Source organism: Electrona antarctica (genome assembly GCF_951216825.1).
Source record: "Electrona antarctica genome assembly, chromosome: 9".
NCBI classification, from domain to species: domain Eukaryota; kingdom Metazoa; phylum Chordata; class Actinopteri; order Myctophiformes; family Myctophidae; genus Electrona; species Electrona antarctica.
Window position 1 is genome coordinate 39,301,811 of NC_136790.1, and position 21,246 is coordinate 39,323,056.

Here is a 21,246-nt window from a genome sequence, read left to right on the forward strand (position 1 = left end):
CGGAACTGTGGCTGATGAGTAATAACGTGTCCGTCAGTGGATATGCCACCCTAACCACTGATCTAAAATTCGTTGCGTATCAGTGACCAGAAGCTTGAAGTTCTCAGTGGGGGTCTCCTCAAACACTTCAACAAGGTTCCAAGGAACTGAATGGACTCAAGAGAACGACGTTACTCATGACATCATCGATGAGCACACTGCTCTCTCAAATGCTGTTTAAGTGCTACAATGAAATGTTATCGCTCTTTCATATAGTGTGCCCTATCAGTTCACGCAGACATGATCTCAAATTCCAGCCACCTGGTCACAGAAATGTGACACCCAACAAGAATCTGACTGCTACATTTCAACATTACTCCACGGGTGTGAACGGGCAATTTAATGTATTTAATCCAAGACATGTTCAATATGAGCATGCTTTATACTGATTGTAAGGGCATCCTGGTCAACAAATGACAAAAGATGATAATTTCCATGTCAATAGCAGGCATTTGTGTGTCATGTAATACCGGGAACAGAAGATAAAGGGTGCTGGTTCAGTTAAATGGTTTGTGCAAATACATCAGAACATACAGTGCCCAAAACTAATGATTATACTATGCAGACATGTGAGAGTATTGGAGGGAGAGAGGAGGAAAGCAAAGGGGGGAAGGGAGGTTGCCAGTAAAACGAGTGACAAATGCTTGCACGATCACAACTTATTCCTACCTCTTTCCCTAAAGACATCCACACCATTCATCACGCTTGCAGTGCAGTGAGTGCACACAGTCACACATAACATGCACACACAGATAGGTGGGTGAGACAAAGATAAGTGTGTACCTGTGAGGATACCTTCGATGGCTTCATCCATTATTCATTCCCTGGTGAGTACACAACCCAAGCTCCTATACATTATTCAACAGTTGCCCCCTCCACTACAAACGGACACACTTTATCTGCACCGATGCGAAAAAACTAAACAAAAAAAAGCACTCATTCACAATTACATAAAATCAAAACTAACCTTTCCCACACTCACGCACGCATGCATAGGTTTTTTCATTTTCCATCCAAGTGAAACATAATTGTGTTTAGAGACAAGTTCCATAATAATCTCATAATTGCTTAAAGTATTGGTAATAATCAATATATTAAAGTTTCTAGTAATTCACCTCCGATGACAATGTCACAGCCTATAACAAACATAAAATCAATCTGTACATACGTACATGTTGTATAAAATGTGGCACTTTTAATGAAATAAGTGGTTGGGAAAAAATAAGCACAGCAGTACCTCTTACTTCCATGTAAAACACAATTTTGAGTACTTAAAATGTATGTAAAAATACAGTAAAAGAAAATGCCATACAGTAAAAAAAAAAAAAAAAAAAAGATCAACAGAGTACTAGTTAAATTATACACAAGTTATCAAGATATAGAATAAGACATTACACAAATAAACCTAGGCATAGGATGAACACAGTAGTCCATAAGGACTATACAGTATTTTAGCAATTAAAATGCTGCCGCACAAAAGTGTGCCATCCACACAATAGTAAACGTAGAGTCAGACTCCTCAATAGTTTGATTCCGACTGGAGAACCTTCACTACACTACACTGTCCTGTCTAAATGAGAGGACAAATATTCTTTATAAAAATAAACGTGTTTGTAGGACATCTTGTCCGGACGAGATAAAATATATTTTGAATGCATGGCCAGTCCAGGGCTCCGTAGCTTTAAGTACAGCATAACAAATAAAATAAGGTGGTGGTGTTGATGTGCTCTTACATGGATGACATCCCACTATAGGTCATCAACACATGGGAGCCAAAATGTCTGTTGAGATAAAACAAGTAGAAAGAACTCCATTTACAACTTGTGACAGTTTAGCGATATAAACATGGCACGGGTTGATTCTGTGGTAGAAATTATACAAGAGTTATGTGATGTTTTTACAGCTTCTCACCATGTTAGAACAGGCACTGGCAAATGTCATGTATCTGGGATTGAACTGCAGTGTGTTGATAGGACCAGAGTGCTTGCCATCCAGCACAGCTACCTTCATCCCACTTAGAGTGCTCCAGACATGGACTCTCCCATCTTCTGAGCCTATTAGATCATGACACAAGATAACATTAACCTTTGTCAGTGAAACTATATTTAGTTGACTACTCTGTAGATAAAATGTTCGACAATAGCAGAACTACAGAACTAATATACTGACATAACCTTACCAATCATTACAAACTGCGAGTCAGGAGTAAAGCAGGCCTCTAGGGATATGCCTTTACTATTATTGTAGCCCTGGAAGGAGTAAATAAGATAGATCAAGATCAGCATTAGATCGGCATGTGTAATTCATTAAGGTCTTGAAAATGTAATGTTAATTGTGTTTATTACTGTAGGCGTCTTACAGAAAAAGTATGCAGCACAGTTCCATTGAAGGCATTTAGAATGTGTATTGCACCACCGTTGGTAGAGATGAGTATCTGTTTTCCATCCTTACTGAATTTGAGTCCAGTCCACTCACTGACACGGGTGAACCTGGTCTCAAAGGAGGCAAATGGACCCTGTTCATAAGAAAGGAAAATATGGTCAACCTATTCTACATATCTGAGAAAAGAGGGGGGGAAATATATATTTTGTCCTCACTGAATTAGTCCAGAATAAAGTCATGAAAAGGGAATCACATCTGTGGCTAAACTAACTAAAATATGTGGAATATGAGACATTATAATGCTATGTAATATACACACATTCAGTCCAAGGACAAATAACCATAGGTGATGGAATAAAATAATATCTAGTGGAAAAAAAGAAAGACTTAATTTGTAAAACACGCACGCACGCACGCACGCACGCACAATGTACAGTTTTGTATATTAACCACTTTATCCCCAGCATCTATATTCTGGGGTAACAGTAGCCAAATATAGCAGATCTACAAGCTTGATCTGCTATTTCTGGGCGAAGAGATTTTGTGTAGACAGAAAAAAGTACAGAGAAAAATCAGGTCCAGTTTAGGATTTAAGTGGTTATTATAACCTGTTTGCGACCGTAGGTCGCCGTCAGTCCCTCACGCCTTGTGACACACTCCGTATATGGCCGTCTCCATATATGAAGATCACAACACTGACCTCATCAAGCCCTGGATAGCCTAGCCATACATGGAGAAGACTGGATCATCACCTAGATTTGCATATATGGAGCCAGCCAGCAACTCTACATCCGACCTCAAACCCTTAGATCTCCATATATGGAGCTCAGCTGACCTGTTCTGACATACAGTATATGTTGATCATCCCCACCAGTCCTTCCTCTTCGATGTCTCCCTTTTGACTGATAAAGAATTGTCCATTCAAACTCTAGACGGGCCGGCCCCAAAGTTATTAGTGCAGCCGCACCCTGCAGCCGGTGAAAACTATGGTTCTCAACAGGCTCGAAAATGAAGGCCCCGGCCCTACCCGGGCTTGACCGTAAAAATCAAACCCTGTATACTCAAGATCTCTTAGATCTCCATATATGGAGCTTGTTCTGACATTCCATATGTTGATCTGACCTCATCAAACCCTGTACACTCAAGACACGTTCCATATATGGCCAGTACAGAATTCATTCCATATGTTGATCTGACCCCACATGCCAAAGCGCCAGCACTCGCCCAGGTGGATGCGTGCACGCGACCTCGCCCTTAGGGTGAGGTCGCTTCTCACCCTCAGGGTGTCTTAAGTAAGTATATGTAAATGAGCCGTTTGAAAGATGTGTGTCATTGTTGATTGTGTGTGTGATTGATTCTCACACACACACACACACACACACACACACACACACACACACACACACACACACACACACACACACACACACACACACACACACACACACACACACACACACACACACACACACACACACACACACACACACGTGTTACCTTGTCAAAAGCGCGAAGGTCGTACAGGTTAATTGCCTGTGATTCAACTCCTGCAGCAAATATCACACCCTCTGGATCAAACGAACATACTGGCTTCCCCATTGGATTAGTTACGCCCTGATTCACAACAAGGGGTGCAGTATTGGAAATGAAAGAGGAGAGACAATTAGCAATTAAAGCTACATCTGGCTCCTTAATAAATTATATTTCACATACAAATACCCATTAAATGATCATCACTATATACATAATACACAATATCTTTATCTTCCATCTCGTCCTTCACGAAACGTGTGTGTGTGTGTGTGTGTGTGTGTGTGTGTGTGTGTGTGTGTGTGTACTATATATCCATGTGCCCGGGGCTTAACATGGGTGCCGTCCGACTTGATGGCCTCAAAGTCACCATGTGTCCCCAACCTGGGGGTTTGCAGTGCTGAGTGCCAATTTGGTCGGACCAACAGCAAACCGAAAAGTGTGAATATCGGTGCAGAGGACGCACCGAATAGTGTGTTTGGGGTGTGTGTATGCGTTGTCTACGACTCTACGGTAGCAACCCGACCCATCAGCTTGACAGAGACATTTGTGCCGTTTAGCCAATATAACCTGACTGACCAACCCGACGGCTGAACTAATTGGCCTAGCTTCGCTGCGTTTGTGCCAGCCATTGCTGGCAACATAAGTGGCAGCGTGTGCAATGGAACATTGCACACGCTGCAATGGTACAAGAGCCGTGGTCATTATGAGATAAGTGAACAAAGCGGTGACGCATTTGTGTGTGTGCTGACAACATGAGAATTGCACAACGGTTGTGGCAGGTATGCATGCAGGTATGCATGGCCCAACTTGCATGGCCCGGAGTAGGCTGGCGCACTTTGGCCGCAGGGCCAATCCTATTAAATTGGATCTGTATAATATAATAATATTATAATTTACCCCCAAAAAGCCACGCAAAACCTTGAACTAAAGCCGCATAGACGCCATTGCTGGGTGTGCCTTCTTGCTTGGGCACCCAGGAGAAATGACAAGCGGGGCCAGATTTACATTACATTCAGTTGATAGTCCACCCACTGAAGTTAAAGTAGCTCGCCCATTGGCTTTTAACAATGCACACTGCACAAACACCCCCCTCCCCGGTTGTCGGCCAGCGCCAGCTGTCATCTGTACAATTACGTTGTTAAATAGTATATGTTTAGACATTTTGAACAGACTACTTACTTGACAGTTTTGAGAGCGCAGATCCCAGATTCTAATGGTCTTATCCAATGAGCCTGAGATAAAGTGATCATCCACTGGTGACATGGAAAGTGCAACAACCCTGGCAAATCAACACAGCACAAACATTACATTAGTGTGCATTTGTATACATAGAAATGTAAAACTGTAACTAACTACGCCTTATTGGGGCAATAAGGCACAAATAAAGATCTGTGGATCACATAATAACATAACATTTATAATTAATGTGTAATATTTGATGCTCTGTTGATGAACTGAATACATAGGGCCACAATGGAAACAAGTCCCCAGGACTTGTTTGTGTTATCCTAGCCTAAATGTCTTACTGTACCACTGTGCTGTTTACATTTTTCTCTAATAAAGTATTAACTCAAACAACAAAAAAAAGATTCTACAGATAGTTAGTGTGTAGTCTACTTGTTATACATACATTTATAATTTAGAAAACAGTGAAACAGTGAATTTGGGAGATCTCATCATGTCTATGATGCATGTTGCCTACCCTTGGTCAATTTCATGCAATGGGTACTTTCCATTTTGAATCACCTGTTTAAAAACAGGCTGTTATGTAATTTGATTGACTAGATTGGTAACAGGTCAGGTCGCCCCAATTCCATCTCGCCCCAGCTTTTTTCCGTCGACCTCACGCCGACAGCTCGGTGCGGCGGTTCTTGTATTACCAACTCGCCCGGGGCGAGTTGGTAAAGGGGCGAGCAGTCTCGTATTCACTAGATTTATCTGATAATGATTTTGTAATTCCTATTAGAGTGGAAATGCTATCATATCACCCAGCATGCAATGTATCTTCAGAATAAGCGCTGCATGACGGTAAATCTTTTGCCTATCTGCTTGCATATACTCACCTTGCAGTGTGACCAGGAAAATAACGAATGAACTTGTTGTCGGTGAGTGACAGCCATCGAATAGTGTCTGTGAAATACAATGACAGAATTAAAGAATAGATCATGCCTGAGGGCTGTGTTGGGTAATTTCTACCAACAGTTGTACTACCATCTAGTTTGTTGGAACTGTAGACCACTGTGTGGGCATCTCCATGTGTGTAGCGGATAAGGTCGACTCCATACTTCTTGCTGTATATGGTTTGTTGAGGCCTGAACAACAGAAAAGAAAAATACATTGTTCTATTAGGTACAGGCACATGTAAAATGGCTATACATTAGGTACAGGCACATGTAAAATGGCTATACATTAGGTACAGGCACATGTCAAATGGCTATACATCTCTGTTCGTCTCTCTCTCCAGCTAGACCTGTGCCCGTTGGGCACCGCATACTTGGGAAAGATGCATGTTGGGAATAATGAAAATCGGGAATGCATACCCCAACCTTGTATAAAATACCCATTATATGCATTGTCATATTTGTTTAACAGTCTGTCATTGTCCCTTTTATTTCCATATATGGACATGATAGATATATCCCTGATGTAATCAGTATGGGCCTGACCATATACTGTATGTATGCCCATGGCGATGCAGACGAAATTGGAACTGGAGCACTTTAAGTTGTTAATGGGGTCTCTCTTATGATTATCTCTCCTGATTGGATGAAATTTGATACCCACCTGAACATTTCCCCCCTGTACTGGAGCAGTGCAGAGCACCACCTGTTACCGAACACTTCTAGTCTAGCAATGATTACTTTGATTGATTGAATACTTTATTAACAGTTGGGCGTTGGCAAAAAAGCACAGAAAGTACAGTTTAATACAAATACATTTCTAAAGGGATTGAACCCAAGGCGGGCCCTGTGTCTTCAAAAAACATGCACTGAAGGCTATCACCCCTCAACAAATGGAACTTACTTGTTATCACAAAATCGGAAATTATTTAAACTTACTTTCCCTCGCGGATGTCATATAACACAATGGAGTCGTCGTCACTACTTGCTACTGCACTTTCACCATTCTCACTGTAGTCCACACAGTTGAATTTCACGGAATGATCCCGATATGTCCTGGCGACCCGAAAGCTTCGTAATACACTATCTGTGATCTTCATCTCGGCAATGACATTAAAATGCAAAGTGCTATCAATAGCTGGAGGCAGATCTTATTACAGACGTGCATGTAAGATTCTCTGATCGGTCACAAAATGCATTCATTTACGCTAATAATGCATATCAATAGAAAAACGAACGGCTGCTGAAAATCTTTAAACATTGTTCAACACAACAGCTTCCGTGCGTGCGTGCGTGGTGCGTCCATTTTACACACCACCAATGTTGAATGGGCGGAGTTTTCTGACCCCCACAATCACAACACACTACTGTTATCCCGCCAGTACGGCTAGTCTCGGAGTGAAAAACAAGCCAACCAACTGACCCCAAAAAAGGAAATGACGAAATATCACAGGAAGAAAAACACGTCACGCACGGTCCATGGATGGATGTGTGGTTGACTGACTGACAGTATATGACCTCCTGTATATATTATACATATAGTTTATATGTCTATGAGTTTACCACTCAAGCGCTACCATGAACACGTGTAGAGGAATTCGAGAATCTTGCTCCACGTTTGCCAAGTTATCACATGCTCTCACACGGCGCCATGCCACTGTGGCTAAAGGAGCCCCCAGCCCACAGAGCCCTGATGGCGACACACCTCGGCTGAGAGCCATTGATCTGGCACGGAAGATTCAGCAAGAGAACAAGACGGAGCAAGACAAGAAGACAGCGTCCCCACGGGAGAAGGGGGTCGCGGAGATTAAACAGTTCACTCAACAGTTACAGAATGTTCACCCTAATGTCTTAGCGAAGCATTTGCATAATACTGTGCTGTTCCAGAACGACGATCTGGTAGTCATCAATAAACCATATGGGGTTCCTGTCCAAGGTAATTCAAATGCTGGCACGGTGTTATTTGAGTGAATGTTTTATACCAGTGGTTCTCAAACTTTTTAATTTCAATGACCCCCAAATGGAGGACCCTCGTGGGTCCATTTGGTTCTCAGACCTGTAAGGATCAACTTGGAATCCACTGAAGGAACCCCCTGGACCCCACTTTGAAACTCTGTTTCCATTTATTTCTCACAGATAACTCGGGGGCCACCACATCTATTTCCTCTGTGCTGCCAGTCCTTAACAAAATGTTATATGGGATGAGAAGCACATCAACCCTATATCCATGTCTCCACCTAGAAAAGGAGGTCACAGGAATTCTTCTACTGGCAAAGAGTGAGGAGATGGTGGATCACATACTAGCCCTCAGCAAAAATAGCCAAGTGGAGAGGAAATATTGGTAAGACATAGAATATGGATTAATGTTGTTGAGTCGGCAGTCTGTTCTTGCCCACATGAGATCATAATCTGTCCAGATGTTGTACATTACAACCAGAGAATGATCAGTTTCCCTCCACAGGGCCATCACTGTTGGTGTGCCAGTACCGTCTGAAGGGGTGATTGACATTCCTGTTATAGAGAGAGAGGTCACAGGCCCTCGGCGCCATTACAAGGTTGCTCATCTTATTTAAACACTTAAAAGGGTAGAATGGTGAGAAACCAATTATACACAAAGATCCTTATTCAATTCTCTCTTCTTCAGATGGGACTAAGTCCAGTGTACAGGGTGGGTGACACAGGAGAGGGAGTGATCAGAGTTCGTTCCCATCGGCAAGCTCAAGGTGCTGTGACTCAATACCGTATCCTGGAAAGTGATGGTGGTTGCAGCCTTGTAGAACTCCAACCACTAACTGGTAAGATTGGTATTGGGGGCATATTGACTGCTAAAGTGAAGTGGTTTAGCAGCTAAACCACTGACTTCAGATGACTGACATGTCTAAGTACCCTCAATCTTATTAATCTACTACTGCATGCTATGTTCATAGGAGTAAAACACCAGATGAGGGTTCATATGGCATTGGCTCTGGCATGCCCCACCCTTGGGGACCACAAATACTCCCATGGGACCAAACTGGCACCCCAGGTATGTGACAATTGTTTTTCCACTTTCAAAATAAATTGGAGGCTTTAAGTATAACCATATCACTTGTATAAGCAGACTGGACATTTCTCTTCAATTCAAACAGTGTTTGGTTTATGAAAGTAACTGAACAACTGCATCCTCAGAGACTACCGGAAGGTGTGTTGGGAAGGTTGGGAGTAGAACAAAGCAAGGTCCGTTACCTTCCTCTTCATTTACATGCCCGCCAGATGATACTGCTGGGAAATGAAGGTCAACCCGACGTCTCTGTGACCTGTCCTCTGCCCAGATTCTTCACCAAATCACTACGTCAACTTCGGTTACATCTTAGAGCTTAATTATTTCAATAGGCTCATTAAGAGTGTTGCTTCCTTGAAGCATGAGTGCTGTACATACATTAGAAAGCACCAATTTAATTGGTAAATACATCCCATAAATCCTGTTGACTAGTTAGTTGTTTTACACTTTGAATGTCAATCTGGCAACTACTGTATATAAAATAAATGACTTGCCAATCATTTGTCAGTGAATAAAATGATAGAAACAAACCTTTGCTTGCATTTCCAGTAGTTACAGAAAGCCCTGTAGATGACAATTTCCATTGCCAAACCTTATTTCATAGTTTTTCCTCAACATATGGAGCTGGGGATTATTCTACTCTGGTTTCAAGGACTGATGTGCTAAATAACCAAATGTTTTTCCATTGGTGTATCATGAATCAAACAATGGCTAGTGTAATTAGAACAACCCTTGATTAGTGTATGGGGTCACTCTGGAGTTAACTTGAACAATATTTCACCAGGTTTAAAACTACTTGAACTTCAGCTTCATTTTTCACATATGCACAGGTTCAAAATGATTACACAATTTCAATTTGGGGAGAAAAAAAAGACACTCTTCAGCTTATAACATTATAATACATACAGGGGATCAAAAATGCAGGATAAAAAAAAGTTGTGAGCAGAGGCCCCATAATTGTCTATGAAAGTGTTCTGGGACATGAGAAGTTAAGACAACGTGACGTGAAGAGTGAGCTTAACATGAAAAAAGTCAGTGCCCTAATTTTATAATATTGACAAGACTTGATTTCATTACAACATTAATCATTTCTAGCCAAGTTACTTACAGAGCAGCAGCCTGAAGAGTTCAACGGTGACCCGACACAGGTCAGATGAAAAGCTTTTTCAAAGGTTATCAAGGTGACAAGGTCATTGAGGTGACAATTTAGAAACCTAATGTAGCAGTCCATCACTACTGGTCATGAAAAGGAGACATCTGTACTGTAGATGAGTAGAGGGATCTATTTGAAAGAGCCAAAGAAATCCCTTAGGTGAAAAATTGAAGAAAGATGTGTTCATTTTCTTCCTTGAAGACCATTTAGGCTAAAACCTAGTTTATAATCTGTAGTAAGACAGTCACTTACAAAACAATAAGGTTTTCAGCAAGTGACACGTCCTGCAATGAATTATAAATTAAGTAACAGATTTAGAAGGGGATACTGCATAGAGTCAACAGTGGAGTACGTTCCATTTCAGTCCATCCTCAGTGCATGTTCCCTTGCACAGTGTTGATGGCATCCTGAATCTCTCGGACCACGACGATACGCGCAAGCATACTCTCCATTTGTTGCTCGGTGATGGGCTGGGTCGAGTACCATATTGGACTATTGGGTGCAACAACTGGCTCTGGCGTCAGGTAGTATGCATCGTTGCGTCCTTTTGCACTCTGAGGACTGAGATAAAATGAGGGATTTTAGTTTTGTCATAATGGAAAAAGATCTACAGGTCTAAACAACTGCAAGATTGATCTTTTTGAATGGCATAGGTTATGGTTAAACAATGAACCCAAAGATGGGTAAATTTATATCTGCACACAGAGTTATAGCTTTCAAAATAAACTTTTATTACAGGGCAACCATATAGGTCCATATAAGTCTTCAAAATTACCTGATGAATGAAAACATTGCCCTTGTTGGGTAACAAGTGCCAAATCGAGCTGGAAAGGAAAATCAGCATCTCCATAAAGCTTGTCAACACACTGAAGCACAAAGTGCTCTAAAATATCCTGGTAGATGGCGGTGTTTTCACCGTCAGTGGACCAACACCATGCAGATGCCCAAATCATCACTGTGTGTGATCAATTCCAGAGTCAACACAACCATCTATTAGGATATTTTACAGCACTGTGCTAACATATGTTGACAATCTTTATGATACTGATTTACTTTTCCAGCAGCACTTTACACCTGCCCACAGAGGCAAAACTACTAGTAATTGGTGTACTGACCATGGTAGTACAGTGCTTAACTGACCAGCCAACTGGCCTGAACCCCACAGATATTCTAGGTTGTATTGTCAATAGTGTGAGACACTAGATTCAACAATACAAATGAGTTTAAAGCTGCTATCAAAGAAAATCTGGGCTTCCATAACACCTCAACAGTGCCACAGGTATTTGACCTCCATGCCACGCCCCATTGAATAATTTGTTTAAAAGTAGCCCAGACCAATTAGAGTGGTTTTTTGTGGTCTCATAAAATATTCAAATATTGAGATATGATTTTTTGATTTTCATGAGCTGTATGTCATAATCATCAAGATTAAAAAAGTTTATATATATATATATATATATATATATATATATATCCCCCCATCTCTCTCCCCTTCCCTGTCAAACTACTGTGGATCTATCAATAAAAAGCCCCAAAAATATCAGAATAAATAAAAATTATTTGAATTGGTGTTTACTGTTTACACTGAAGCCATTCAGCTTAAAAACAAATGGTAAGATAAATAAAATCATTACAGCAATGAGAGAAAAAGCAGAGATAAAAGTACACAAGTGATCTAAGAGAACACCTTGGTAATAGAGGTAGGTTTTCAGAAGTGTTTTAAAATATGCCACTCATGTCCCTCAGGTCCTGAGTTAGGGCATCCCAGAGACTAGGTGCCCAATCACCCATAGTGACGAGGCACGCTTGAAAAGGAGTCAAGAGATCTCAAATTTTCCCTCGTTTAGCTGGAGGACGTTTTGGGACATCCAGCACTTAATGTCTGAGAGACATGCGAGACTCCGGGATACATACAGTACTGTATTGCCTCATTTGCCTGCATCATAATTGGGAATCTGCATAACAGTGGAAATTGATGTTGTGGTTTCTAATATGGCTCAGTGGGAGCATGTAAATTAAGGTGGTGTACACACGAGGACGTATTTTGAGTTACCTGGGCAAGTAATTAGCCGATCTGCCCTTTTTGCCACACGGAGACGGCGTTTTGGGGGACTTAAACAGCAAATTTTGAGTGGGAAAGTTTGGACGCGACTTTCTCGTCTCCGTGTGTATAGCAAATGCCGCCTAATTTGCTGAAACGGTGATGTCATAGTCCCCTCGCCCCCTCCAAACTAACCAGTGTTAATGGTTTATTTCACCATAACCACTTACATATCACTTAAGTATCACAGCTATTTTATATTTGCACATAATGTCTATAAATCTCTTCTCCAAAAATAGCCGATCTGCAGACCGCACGCATGAGCTTGTAGATGAGCTATTTTTGAAGAACAGATCTAAATTATGGGGGGGGGGGGGGGGGGGGAGAGAGAGACGAGTGCATTATATTTATATATCAATTCTCTCCCTCTCTCTCGCCACACGCCGGTCATAATGCTTATCGCAGTGGTCAGCTGCGCAGCAGCTACACACAGCTACTCGTTCGCAATGCCCGCCTGAATGTGTGAATCACTTACTTTGTGCTTGCTGCTCGTTTTCAGAAGAATTAATCCAAGGTTTGTTATATTATGGTTTAAAGTAGGCATAAACTTTAGCTGGCCAGTCAGTGTGTGCAGAGTGAAAAGCAGCACTGCTCTGCAGCCTCTGCTGATTAAATTGATACGACCTAGATATGTCATATGCGCATCTGACTGGCAAGATAATTAGTTATTTGGCAACACCTGTGCGAAATACCAATAGTATAATTTATAAAGGGCTTTCATATAGCCTACTCCTTTTTTGGTGGCCATCTACAGGCCGGCCATGTGTACTACAGCTTTCCCTTGAATCCGGAGCAGTTTACCGGTCTCGTCTATACAGCATAATAATTAACATAACCAATGTGCAATGTCCACAATCGCAATGTGGACGAAGGAAAGTTTTATATCGTTCACAAACTTGTGCGGCTAACAGCCCGAGCCTCCCCAATCACCACAGAAAAGCTCCTATCTGTAAGGTAGGAGGTGCAGCCAGTATTTTCTACACTGTTGTTTGATTTCCCTTGTGTGGTCATTTAACCAGTGGAGGACATTCGGTTTCTGACATTTGGTTTTAAAGGGTGCAATTTTGTCAACGATATTTGTGCAGATAGTTAAAATCAACTGAAGTGGGATGGAGGGAGCAGCCAGGAAGGCCTGCTGGAAGCGAGAGGCAGAGTTCACATTAAAATGACAGGGGCTTAGGAGCCGAGCATGGAAGCAGGGTTTGAAAGATGACCGCTTTGTGATCAGATTCTTATCCAACACCTGTCCTAAATGCATTAAGATGTGCACACAATTTTATCATTGAACTGTAAATAATGAACGCCACTTGGCCACTTACCATTTGAAGAGGTAAAAGTCATACAGTTTAATGGGACAACGAAGAGGGTTCTCAGGGTCCTCGATCTGCTCTTCATACATATCGTCACTCACTGAAACACAGGCCACCCAATGGTCAACATCAGTCAGCAATGGGGAGACTAAAACTATGAAGTCAAATGTATTGATCACCTTTTTGGCCAACGTGATGTTGACCTTGTCCTTTTAGGAACCGGATACTGGTAGTTTTGTCCTTGGGATTGGAGGGGTTCTTTTTGGTGTGTCGTAGCACCTTGGAGAAGGCCACCTTCATATGCTGCTCAACTGTTGTCAAATGGAAATACCTGGAAGGAAGAACATTTTCATTGAAACGTATACAAAAAAAGCTATGTACGGTATTTGTGGCATCTGCATGATCGATGACTCGATTTCAGGTGCCACAGTTCAGAAGACTTGGTGACTCACTTGGTGTTGAAAAACATTAGAGTCGTAAGTAGTGTGGCTGGGGAATGTGCTCCAAGTTGTTTGCACTCCCACAGCATCTCTTCTGTCACATGACTTGGAATATAGTACCCTGAAAAAGGGCACCTGTGAGTAAATTCACGCTAACAAATACACTGTATATAGTTTTTAGTTTTGTGTGCGTTTAGAAAACAGAAGCTAATTATCCATTACCTAGAGGATGAACGTTGGGTCTCCAACCTTCTAAGAGTTTGTGTAAAGACTGACCGAAACGTGTGTAGTATGGATCCGAGAAAATATCATCCACACGTCCGTTTTCAGAGAGATACTATAAAGAGAAATGCACATGTAACCTACCATGTTGAATACACAGGAGTCAATCAATGTGTGTATGAAGGAATGCAAACCTTTTGTATACACAAGAAGACATAATATAGGACATCCGGTTCAAAACACTCTTCCTCTAGTCCTCGTGCCTCCTGGGTCATCATAGCTAGACCAGCATTTAACTCAGCTACTGCACTGGACACCAAGTCCTCTTGAAAACGTAAGGGCTGCCGACCTGAATACGCACAAGGAAATTAAGAAAATGGTTAGAAACTTAGAAAGAAGGAAATTTAAGTCAAAGGCATTACATCAAGGAAAATCTAATTTAACTGCAGGTACAAAGCAGTGTGTGTGTGTGTGTGTGTGTGTGTGTGTGTGTGTGTAAACTCACGGCCGATAGGAGCAAGCTTTTTCTGCTCGTTCTTTTCCAGGTCCGCATTTTTTCGCTGCACCCAAAGGCGCCAGACATCCAAGCCCTCTTCTGGCTTCAGACAAATAGGAACTAGAAGTTCTGCAGGAGGCTCAGCTTGTGACTCTGTATCTGCTTGTCCCTGTATCAGACAAGAATTGTTTTTTAGTGTTTAAGAGAAACGAAACTCCAAACTTACTTGTATTGTACATGGTTGTCTGCATTTCAAAATTGAATTAAGGCATAAACTCCCAATGGAGACCTTATGAAAAACCACACCATAGTGGAATTGAATGATGCATATCTACAGAAAAATACAATTTCAATGGCCAGGACTAGAAGAAAAAGATACCGTTTCTGTTCTAACCTGCAGGTGAAGCTGCTGTTCATGTCCTTCTTCTCCTTGGCTGTTCTGTTGATTTGGGTCCCAGATTTGTACTGACTGTGTGTTGTATGCCCCTCCGACTGTCTGCACAGCTACAGGGATGTGAATGTTCCCGTTCATGAACTGTGCTGGGAACAGGGTCTGTACAATCTCCTCCTGTGTTGCAGCAGAGAGTGTGCCAGACCTCGATGAGTTGGATGCCATCTTGTCCTTATTTTGGGTGGCAGCAACGTGAACTGTACTGTATGCCTCCTGGGGGATGGCAATGTGAGCAACTCCCTGCTGTTGTGGAGTGGAGTACACAGGTATGGTCCAGGTCTCCCCAGTGGGACCTGTGATTGTGCCTGTAGTGCTGTAAACCTGAGTGCTATCGACAGTGAGCAGATCTGGCCGTATGGACACATAGCTCTGCTGCTGTCCTTGAGGGATAGCCAGGACTGTGGCCATCTGCTGACCCTGTGGAACGGCATAGGACACTGACAGAGGCATGTCCACCTTGCGCTTCTTGGCAGGCTGGAGGACAGTGGAGACATTGCCTGATCTCCTATCCGTCTCCCTAAGAGAGCCTTGATGCTGGGAAGGAGACATAGCCTCTATGGTCTGGATCTGGATCTGCTGGCCACCTGGGAGTTGGATATGTTGCCCCCCTTGCAGTTGGATATGTTGCCCCCCTTGCAGTTGGATATGTTGGCCACCTTGCAGTTGGATATGTTGGCCACCTTGCAATTGAATCTGTTGGCCGTCTTGTAGCTGGATATGTTGGCCACTCGACAAGTGTATCTGCTGTCCACCAGCTACAGCTGCTATCAGTTGAGCCTGTATCTGTGAAATAATCATGGATATTTTACAAACCAAGACTTGTGCATTATATGGTTGTACTTGACATGGGTAATGATTTTTTTCTCTCTCTCTCTTGGTCTGCACATAAATTAACAGTAAGTGTATGCCTGTGAAACCCAACAGTAACAATGAAATGCACACTTGCAACACTGCAAGATTCCACAGCATTTCATTAAACTGGTACCAGAGTGTAGAGTAGCGAGTCACACTTTGATATCGCCACAAAGCGGGTGCCTATGGGCTATAGTTCCAAACATTTCTCGTGTGGCTGGAACTATCCCATTGAGATAGAATGAGCACTTCCGCATTCCATTGTTACAATGGGAGTCAACGCTAGTGTCGCCACTCTTACTATATTATTCTGACTGCTACAAACTACAAAGGTAACTAGAAAGATGCAATTCGGCCTGGGCCGTGGCTCAGTGGTCCAGGGACCTTGGCTGGTAATCCAGTCTGGCAGTGAGCCGCGGGTTCGACTCCCGATCCCGACGGCCTTTACTGCATGTCTTCCCCCCATCTCTCTCCGCATTTCCTGTCAGCCTACTGTCTGTCCCTCCATAAAATATATAAAATAAAGGCGAAAGCCACAAAAAAAAGAAAGATGCAATTCTGGAGTGTTACAGTTGTGTTACAGTAACTGTAACTGTAGTCTGGTTGCCCTGTTACCACACTAATTACTCCAATCATCTGTCATGGCCTTGGGATCAAACAACATTAAAATGTGGGAAGTTTTACATTTCCATTTTCAGTTTTTAAGATTAGGAACTTTCTTGAAATGTTTACTTTTGTAGATACAAGGTTCATTTTGTGATAATACTGATGAGAAAACTAAAACATACAGAAACAGAGTAATATTGTATGGAAGGCATTGGTCCAGCCACTATGCTATTACTGGTCTGGCTCTCTTCTGCCATCCTGATGATCTGTGGTGTGGTATAAACCAGAGACTATGACTGTAGTAACTGGCTCTGAACACACCAGTAGGCATGGGTAATGAGGTTTTAATAAACAAAGTACCTGTTGGTGCTGCTCCTCTGTAAGCTCTTGCTGTACAAGGTGTGCTCCTGCTGAGAGGGCCTGCAGCTCCTGCTGAGACGGAGAGGCCACCTGCAGTATCTGTCCCTGCTGTCCCTGAATCTGAACCTAGATGAAATAAACGCAACACACAGCATTCATATGCATTAGTAATAGGGTATGGTTTATTCATTATTGTCTTAGTTAACAGCATAAAAGCATAGAATTTGATTTGACTATTACCTTAGAGTATATTCTAAAAAAAAGAAAAGAAAAAAAAGGCATAGCATCAAAGCACACATTTAGAGTGAAATTATGTAGACTTGGTAAGACATATACAAAAAATCTTGCCATCTCAGCTCATACTAAAGTAACGATAGAGCAAAGTTCAACAACTTAATGTTGTTGAAGTTTTTTAGTCAGCTCAAGATGTAAGAATACATTTGTATGTCTCTTTTTATTCGCCCGTACTCAACTGTCGTATGATTCAGACAAACTAATGTAGAAATATTTTAAATGCCAGGTATCAGAATTTAACCCTGCCTTGTACGCGGCAACCCTGCCTGGCATCCCTTTTCTAGGGGAACATTTGCCAAAACTAGCAGATAAGCTCACAACGTGTTGCATTTTGACACGTTGTGAGCATGACATGTTATCCATCCATCCATCCTGATCCAGCTTCAACCGCTTATCCGTAGTCGGGTCACGGGGGCAACAGCTCCACCAGAGTGTTCCAGACGTCCCTCTCCAGAGCAACATTAGTGACTTCCTCCTGAGGGATCCCGAGACGTTCCAAAGCCAGTGAGTCGATGCGTTTCCTCCAACTGCGCCTTGGTCTGCCCCAGGGTCTCCTCCCAGTGGGACGTGCCTCGAGGACCTCCCTAGGGAGACGCCCGAGAGGCATCCTAACCAGATGCCCGAACCACCTAAGCTGGCTCCTTTCCAGGCGAAGAAGCAGCGGCTCTACTCCGAGTCTCTCTCGTGTGACTGAACTTCTCACCCTATCTCTAAGGGAGATGCCAGCCACGCGTTGAAGAAAACTCATTTCGGCCACTTGTATAAGCGACCTTATTCTTTCGGTCATGACCCACACTTCATGACCATAGATGGGTAGGAACGAAGATTGCTCAGTAGACAGAGAGCTTTGCCTTCTGAATCAACTCTCTTTTCATCACAACAGTGCGGTACAGCGACTGCAATACCGCCCCTGCCGCTCCGATTCTCCGGCTGATCTCCTTCTCCGTCCTCCCCTCACTCATGAACAAGACCCTGAGATACTTGAACTCCTTCACCTGGGGTAATGCCTTATGAGAAGCATGACATGTTAGATCGGCTATTTTTGTTTAAGAGATTTCGTGTATAGGGAAAAAGAGCAACCAATTACAGCGCCAACCCGAAGTATACAGTAGAGGGCTTAAGTAGTTCAACTTCAGAGCTCAGAACTGGTATCTCTTAATAACAACAAACTAACCTGCACAAATTGCTGCTCAGACTCATGATGCGGCTGAGATGAAATATCTGTAGATGTCACCTGTACCTATCAGAATGAAACAGAATGAGGTGGGGAAGATATTAATAATATCCTTCAGGGTATTGAGAGAAGGCACTGGGATCCTCAGAAGAAATCAAATGAATTAAAATAGTTTGTGTCGCTAATCTGTAAAACCGCACCGTTTTGCTCGCCTTAGTTGTTTTTTGCCCCATGTACTGTGCATTGTAGTGTTTTTGTGCTGGGGAAAAATAACAGCCAATTGGAGATCTTTTCTACAGAGTCTCTGGGCAGAATATCCTCCATCGGGGGAGATACATACATATACCTCCCGTACAATAAAAACAGCACACAAGGTAACAATTACTAAAAGACACAGAAATAAGTGCAGGGAGAAAGGAAACCTGTATAGGGCTTATACAAGGTTCTCACCAAAAATAATAAACAAGTAGTAAGTTAAACAGTCATCAAACATAAGACACAACAAACAAGTACCATGTGTGCAGTTTAAAGTGTTGGTGTGTGTGTGTGACTGTGTGTGTGCTCGCAACTGTGCGTGTCTGCACATGTGTGTTTGGGTGTGTGTGTGTACTGTGTATGCAGAAGTAGGGCTACAATATATGAATATGGACAGTAGAAGCAAGTGGAGAGTCTCGATTCATTAGGCTGGCCCTCAATCTATGTTTAAAGTTACTGAGTGAAGATGAGGAGTTGGTGTGTATTACATAGTAAAGAACTTCTGTGTTTATTGGAGAACCAACTGGCTATGATGAGTGGTACGGCTGAAGGGTGGATGGAGAATATTATATACAGTAGCATCCTATTCAAAAGTATGCCAACAATGAAAAAAGGAGGCCTGCTCTTACCGGACAAGCCAGTTCTAAGAGCGAGCCAGCCACCTCTGTACTGTCAGTGTAGACACAGTTGGTGCCCTGATGGTACACCATGGTGGTGGTGGTGGCTGTATCACCCTGCTGGCTGAATTCCTGTAGCACCTCTGGTCCCTTTGCAAGGGATTCCAAGAACTCCTTCATCCGGTGCTGAGGGACACTGCGGGCTTTTTGTCTCACATACTCATCAAATGAGACCACACCACTCTCTTGGTCATTCATTGCACGTCAGTTCAGCCTGGAATTTGAAAAAGACAAGGGGTTGTTCAAGACTTAAGTTATATTTACAACCATAACAAGCCTAGCTTACAATGCAGTGGTGGTGGGGGTACACACAGTATGTAATGAAGCATTGTCTAATATTCAAAACTGATAATAGGATAAAAGTGTGAATAAATAGACTAATTCAATTCATTGCAGCAGCGTGCAGTGAGGTTATCCCAATGATCCCAGGGGGCAAAGTGAATATGTCAAGTTCCAAAGTTGTAGTACATCACAGTGCAGTTTCCTTCTTTGCCAACATTATTATTGTATGGTACCCACACATATCACAATTAGAATCTGTTTTAAATTAGCTGTGTGCAACTTGCCAAAATATAAGGCTGTTTTGCTTGTGGTTGAAAACGACAGAGTATGGTACACAACAGCAGGACATACTGACTGTCAAACAATAGTATCTAGCAAGTTAGCATAGCAATGTTAGCAAGGTATTTATTTTACCACAAGCTAGCTACTAGTTAGATTGCAATCTAATGTTAACGGCGATTTACGCCATCGAAAGACAACTTTATTCAACTAGAAGCCCTTTTAATTATCCAATAGGCATAAATACAACGACCAATCATAATGATTTCCACCAAATGTAAACTGGTGTTAGCTACGTTAGCTAGCTATAGCCTGACGGGTCTGGATCCTTTCATGCTACCTTAAATAAAACCAAATCCTCTCCTTTCCGCCAAGGCACGGCGTTTAAAAATAAAAAAGACGAAAAACGGCTAATCATCAAACAGCTACTACCACCAGCATGACATTTAGCTTCGCCATAATGTTGATAAAGCCACAATCTATGGTGCAAACGATGCCGTAATTATACTGCAATACAGTTAGAACAGCAGCAAGCTGGCGAGGTCTCTTCTTCTACGTGTGCTTATTTTAATGTTGCTATTGGTTCATATTATAACCAAGCTTCGACTATTACATTAATGCAAGTTTACCAGGTCGACCAAAGAACATGTGCAGTTATCCAGCGGAGTCTCGAGAAGTGCCACTCACTACCACCATAAAGCCCAAAACACATGCAATACCATTCACTGTATTTGACCAGGAAAATTATAAAATGACGGAAGTAGGCCCTGCCAAACAACGCAAATCCTCGGAGTGCTCCAGTAGGGGCCTCACTGGCTGCACTGAATGTGAACATTAAACAACACACATTCTTCTCATTATACACACACACACATACATTTTTTTATATATTGTATGGCCATTTACTCACTACTGGCCTCATTTTGATTCCATTCACATTAATTGTGAATCAATTTGATATTGAGTAAATTATTATTATTTTAGTTTTTTGTCTTTTTCAAGTTCAAGTCAAACCATTGAGGACATTAAAATGCCAGCTTGCTTGGGATATATCTATCATCTATTATATCATCTATATTGATGGAGCTATTTATAATAGCATATTGTAGTTATTTTAAACACTCAGAACCAGACAGCTTTTCCTTTTATCACTAGAGAACTCTTGAAACCTCAAGTCTGA

General features: G+C 42.2%; 3 protein-coding genes across 6 annotated transcripts; 1 reads left to right on the plus strand and 2 right to left on the minus strand.

Moving 5' to 3' along the window:
- Window positions 1-1,230: 1,230 nt before the first annotated feature.
- LOC306930466 (WD repeat-containing protein 82-like) lies at window positions 1,231-7,379 on the minus strand. The gene is made up of 9 exons (XM_079511456.1): window positions 7,014-7,379; window positions 6,166-6,266; window positions 6,018-6,084; window positions 5,134-5,233; window positions 3,919-4,035; window positions 2,399-2,554; window positions 2,219-2,288; window positions 1,951-2,093; window positions 1,231-1,820 (listed from the first exon to the last, which is right to left on the minus strand). Exons 1-9 carry the CDS (start codon window positions 7,172-7,174, stop codon window positions 1,788-1,790), a joined length of 948 nt encoding a protein of 315 aa, XP_079367582.1. The 5' UTR covers window positions 7,175-7,379; the 3' UTR covers window positions 1,231-1,787.
- A 140-nt stretch (window positions 7,380-7,519) lies between these two features.
- Window positions 7,520-9,616, plus strand: rpusd4 (RNA pseudouridine synthase D4). The gene is made up of 6 exons (XM_079511449.1): window positions 7,520-8,010; window positions 8,211-8,415; window positions 8,536-8,629; window positions 8,719-8,869; window positions 9,002-9,099; window positions 9,243-9,616. Exons 1-6 carry the CDS (start codon window positions 7,653-7,655, stop codon window positions 9,432-9,434), a joined length of 1,098 nt encoding a protein of 365 aa, XP_079367575.1. The 5' UTR covers window positions 7,520-7,652; the 3' UTR covers window positions 9,435-9,616.
- Window positions 9,617-9,899: 283 nt separating this feature from the next.
- qrich1 (glutamine-rich 1) lies at window positions 9,900-21,116 on the minus strand. 4 transcript variants are annotated; one of them, XM_079511423.1, is made up of 12 exons: window positions 20,977-21,116; window positions 19,458-19,719; window positions 18,574-18,639; window positions 17,106-17,231; window positions 15,231-16,070; window positions 14,846-15,005; window positions 14,535-14,689; window positions 14,341-14,455; window positions 14,131-14,239; window positions 13,858-14,009; window positions 13,688-13,778; window positions 9,900-10,828 (listed from the first exon to the last, which is right to left on the minus strand). In XM_079511423.1, the coding sequence occupies exons 2-12, from the start codon at window positions 19,701-19,703 to the stop codon at window positions 10,639-10,641; spliced, it is 2,250 nt and encodes a 749-aa protein (XP_079367549.1). In that variant the 5' UTR covers window positions 19,704-19,719; window positions 20,977-21,116; the 3' UTR covers window positions 9,900-10,638. The 4 variants fall into 4 exon arrangements, with proteins under 4 accessions (XP_079367549.1, XP_079367550.1, XP_079367547.1 ...); XM_079511424.1 differs by lacking the exon at window positions 20,977-21,116 and adding an exon at window positions 20,696-20,890 and having other exon boundaries at window positions 18,574-18,633; XM_079511421.1 differs by lacking the exon at window positions 20,977-21,116 and adding an exon at window positions 20,696-20,889.
- Between the last annotated feature and the right edge of the window lie 130 nt (window positions 21,117-21,246).

Coding starts and splice junctions, on each gene's coding strand:
- LOC306930466 (XM_079511456.1), bottom strand. CDS start 7,174: ATGAAGATCACAGATAGTGTATTACGAAGCTTTCGGGTCGCCAGGACA. Junction 6,085..6,165: donor CAGTTCCAACAAACTAGATG/GTAGTACAACTG, acceptor TGTATTTCACAG/ACACTATTCGATGGCTGTCA. Junction 2,555..3,918: donor ACCTTCGCGCTTTTGACAAG/GTAACACGTGTG, acceptor TCTTATGAACAG/GGTCCATTTGCCTCCTTTGA.
- rpusd4 (XM_079511449.1), top strand. CDS start 7,653: ATGAACACGTGTAGAGGAATTCGAGAATCTTGCTCCACGTTTGCCAAG. Junction 8,011..8,210: donor ATATGGGGTTCCTGTCCAAG/GTAATTCAAATG, acceptor TATTTCTCACAG/ATAACTCGGGGGCCACCACA. Junction 8,630..8,718: donor GCCCTCGGCGCCATTACAAG/GTTGCTCATCTT, acceptor TCTCTTCTTCAG/ATGGGACTAAGTCCAGTGTA.
- qrich1 (XM_079511423.1), bottom strand. CDS start 19,703: ATGAATGACCAAGAGAGTGGTGTGGTCTCATTTGATGAGTATGTGAGA. Junction 13,779..13,857: donor ACATCACGTTGGCCAAAAAG/GTGATCAATACA, acceptor CCTGTGTTTCAG/TGAGTGACGATATGTATGAA. Junction 10,829..13,687: donor GACTTTTACCTCTTCAAATG/GTAAGTGGCCAA, acceptor ATTTTATCTCAG/TCCTCAGAGTGCAAAAGGAC.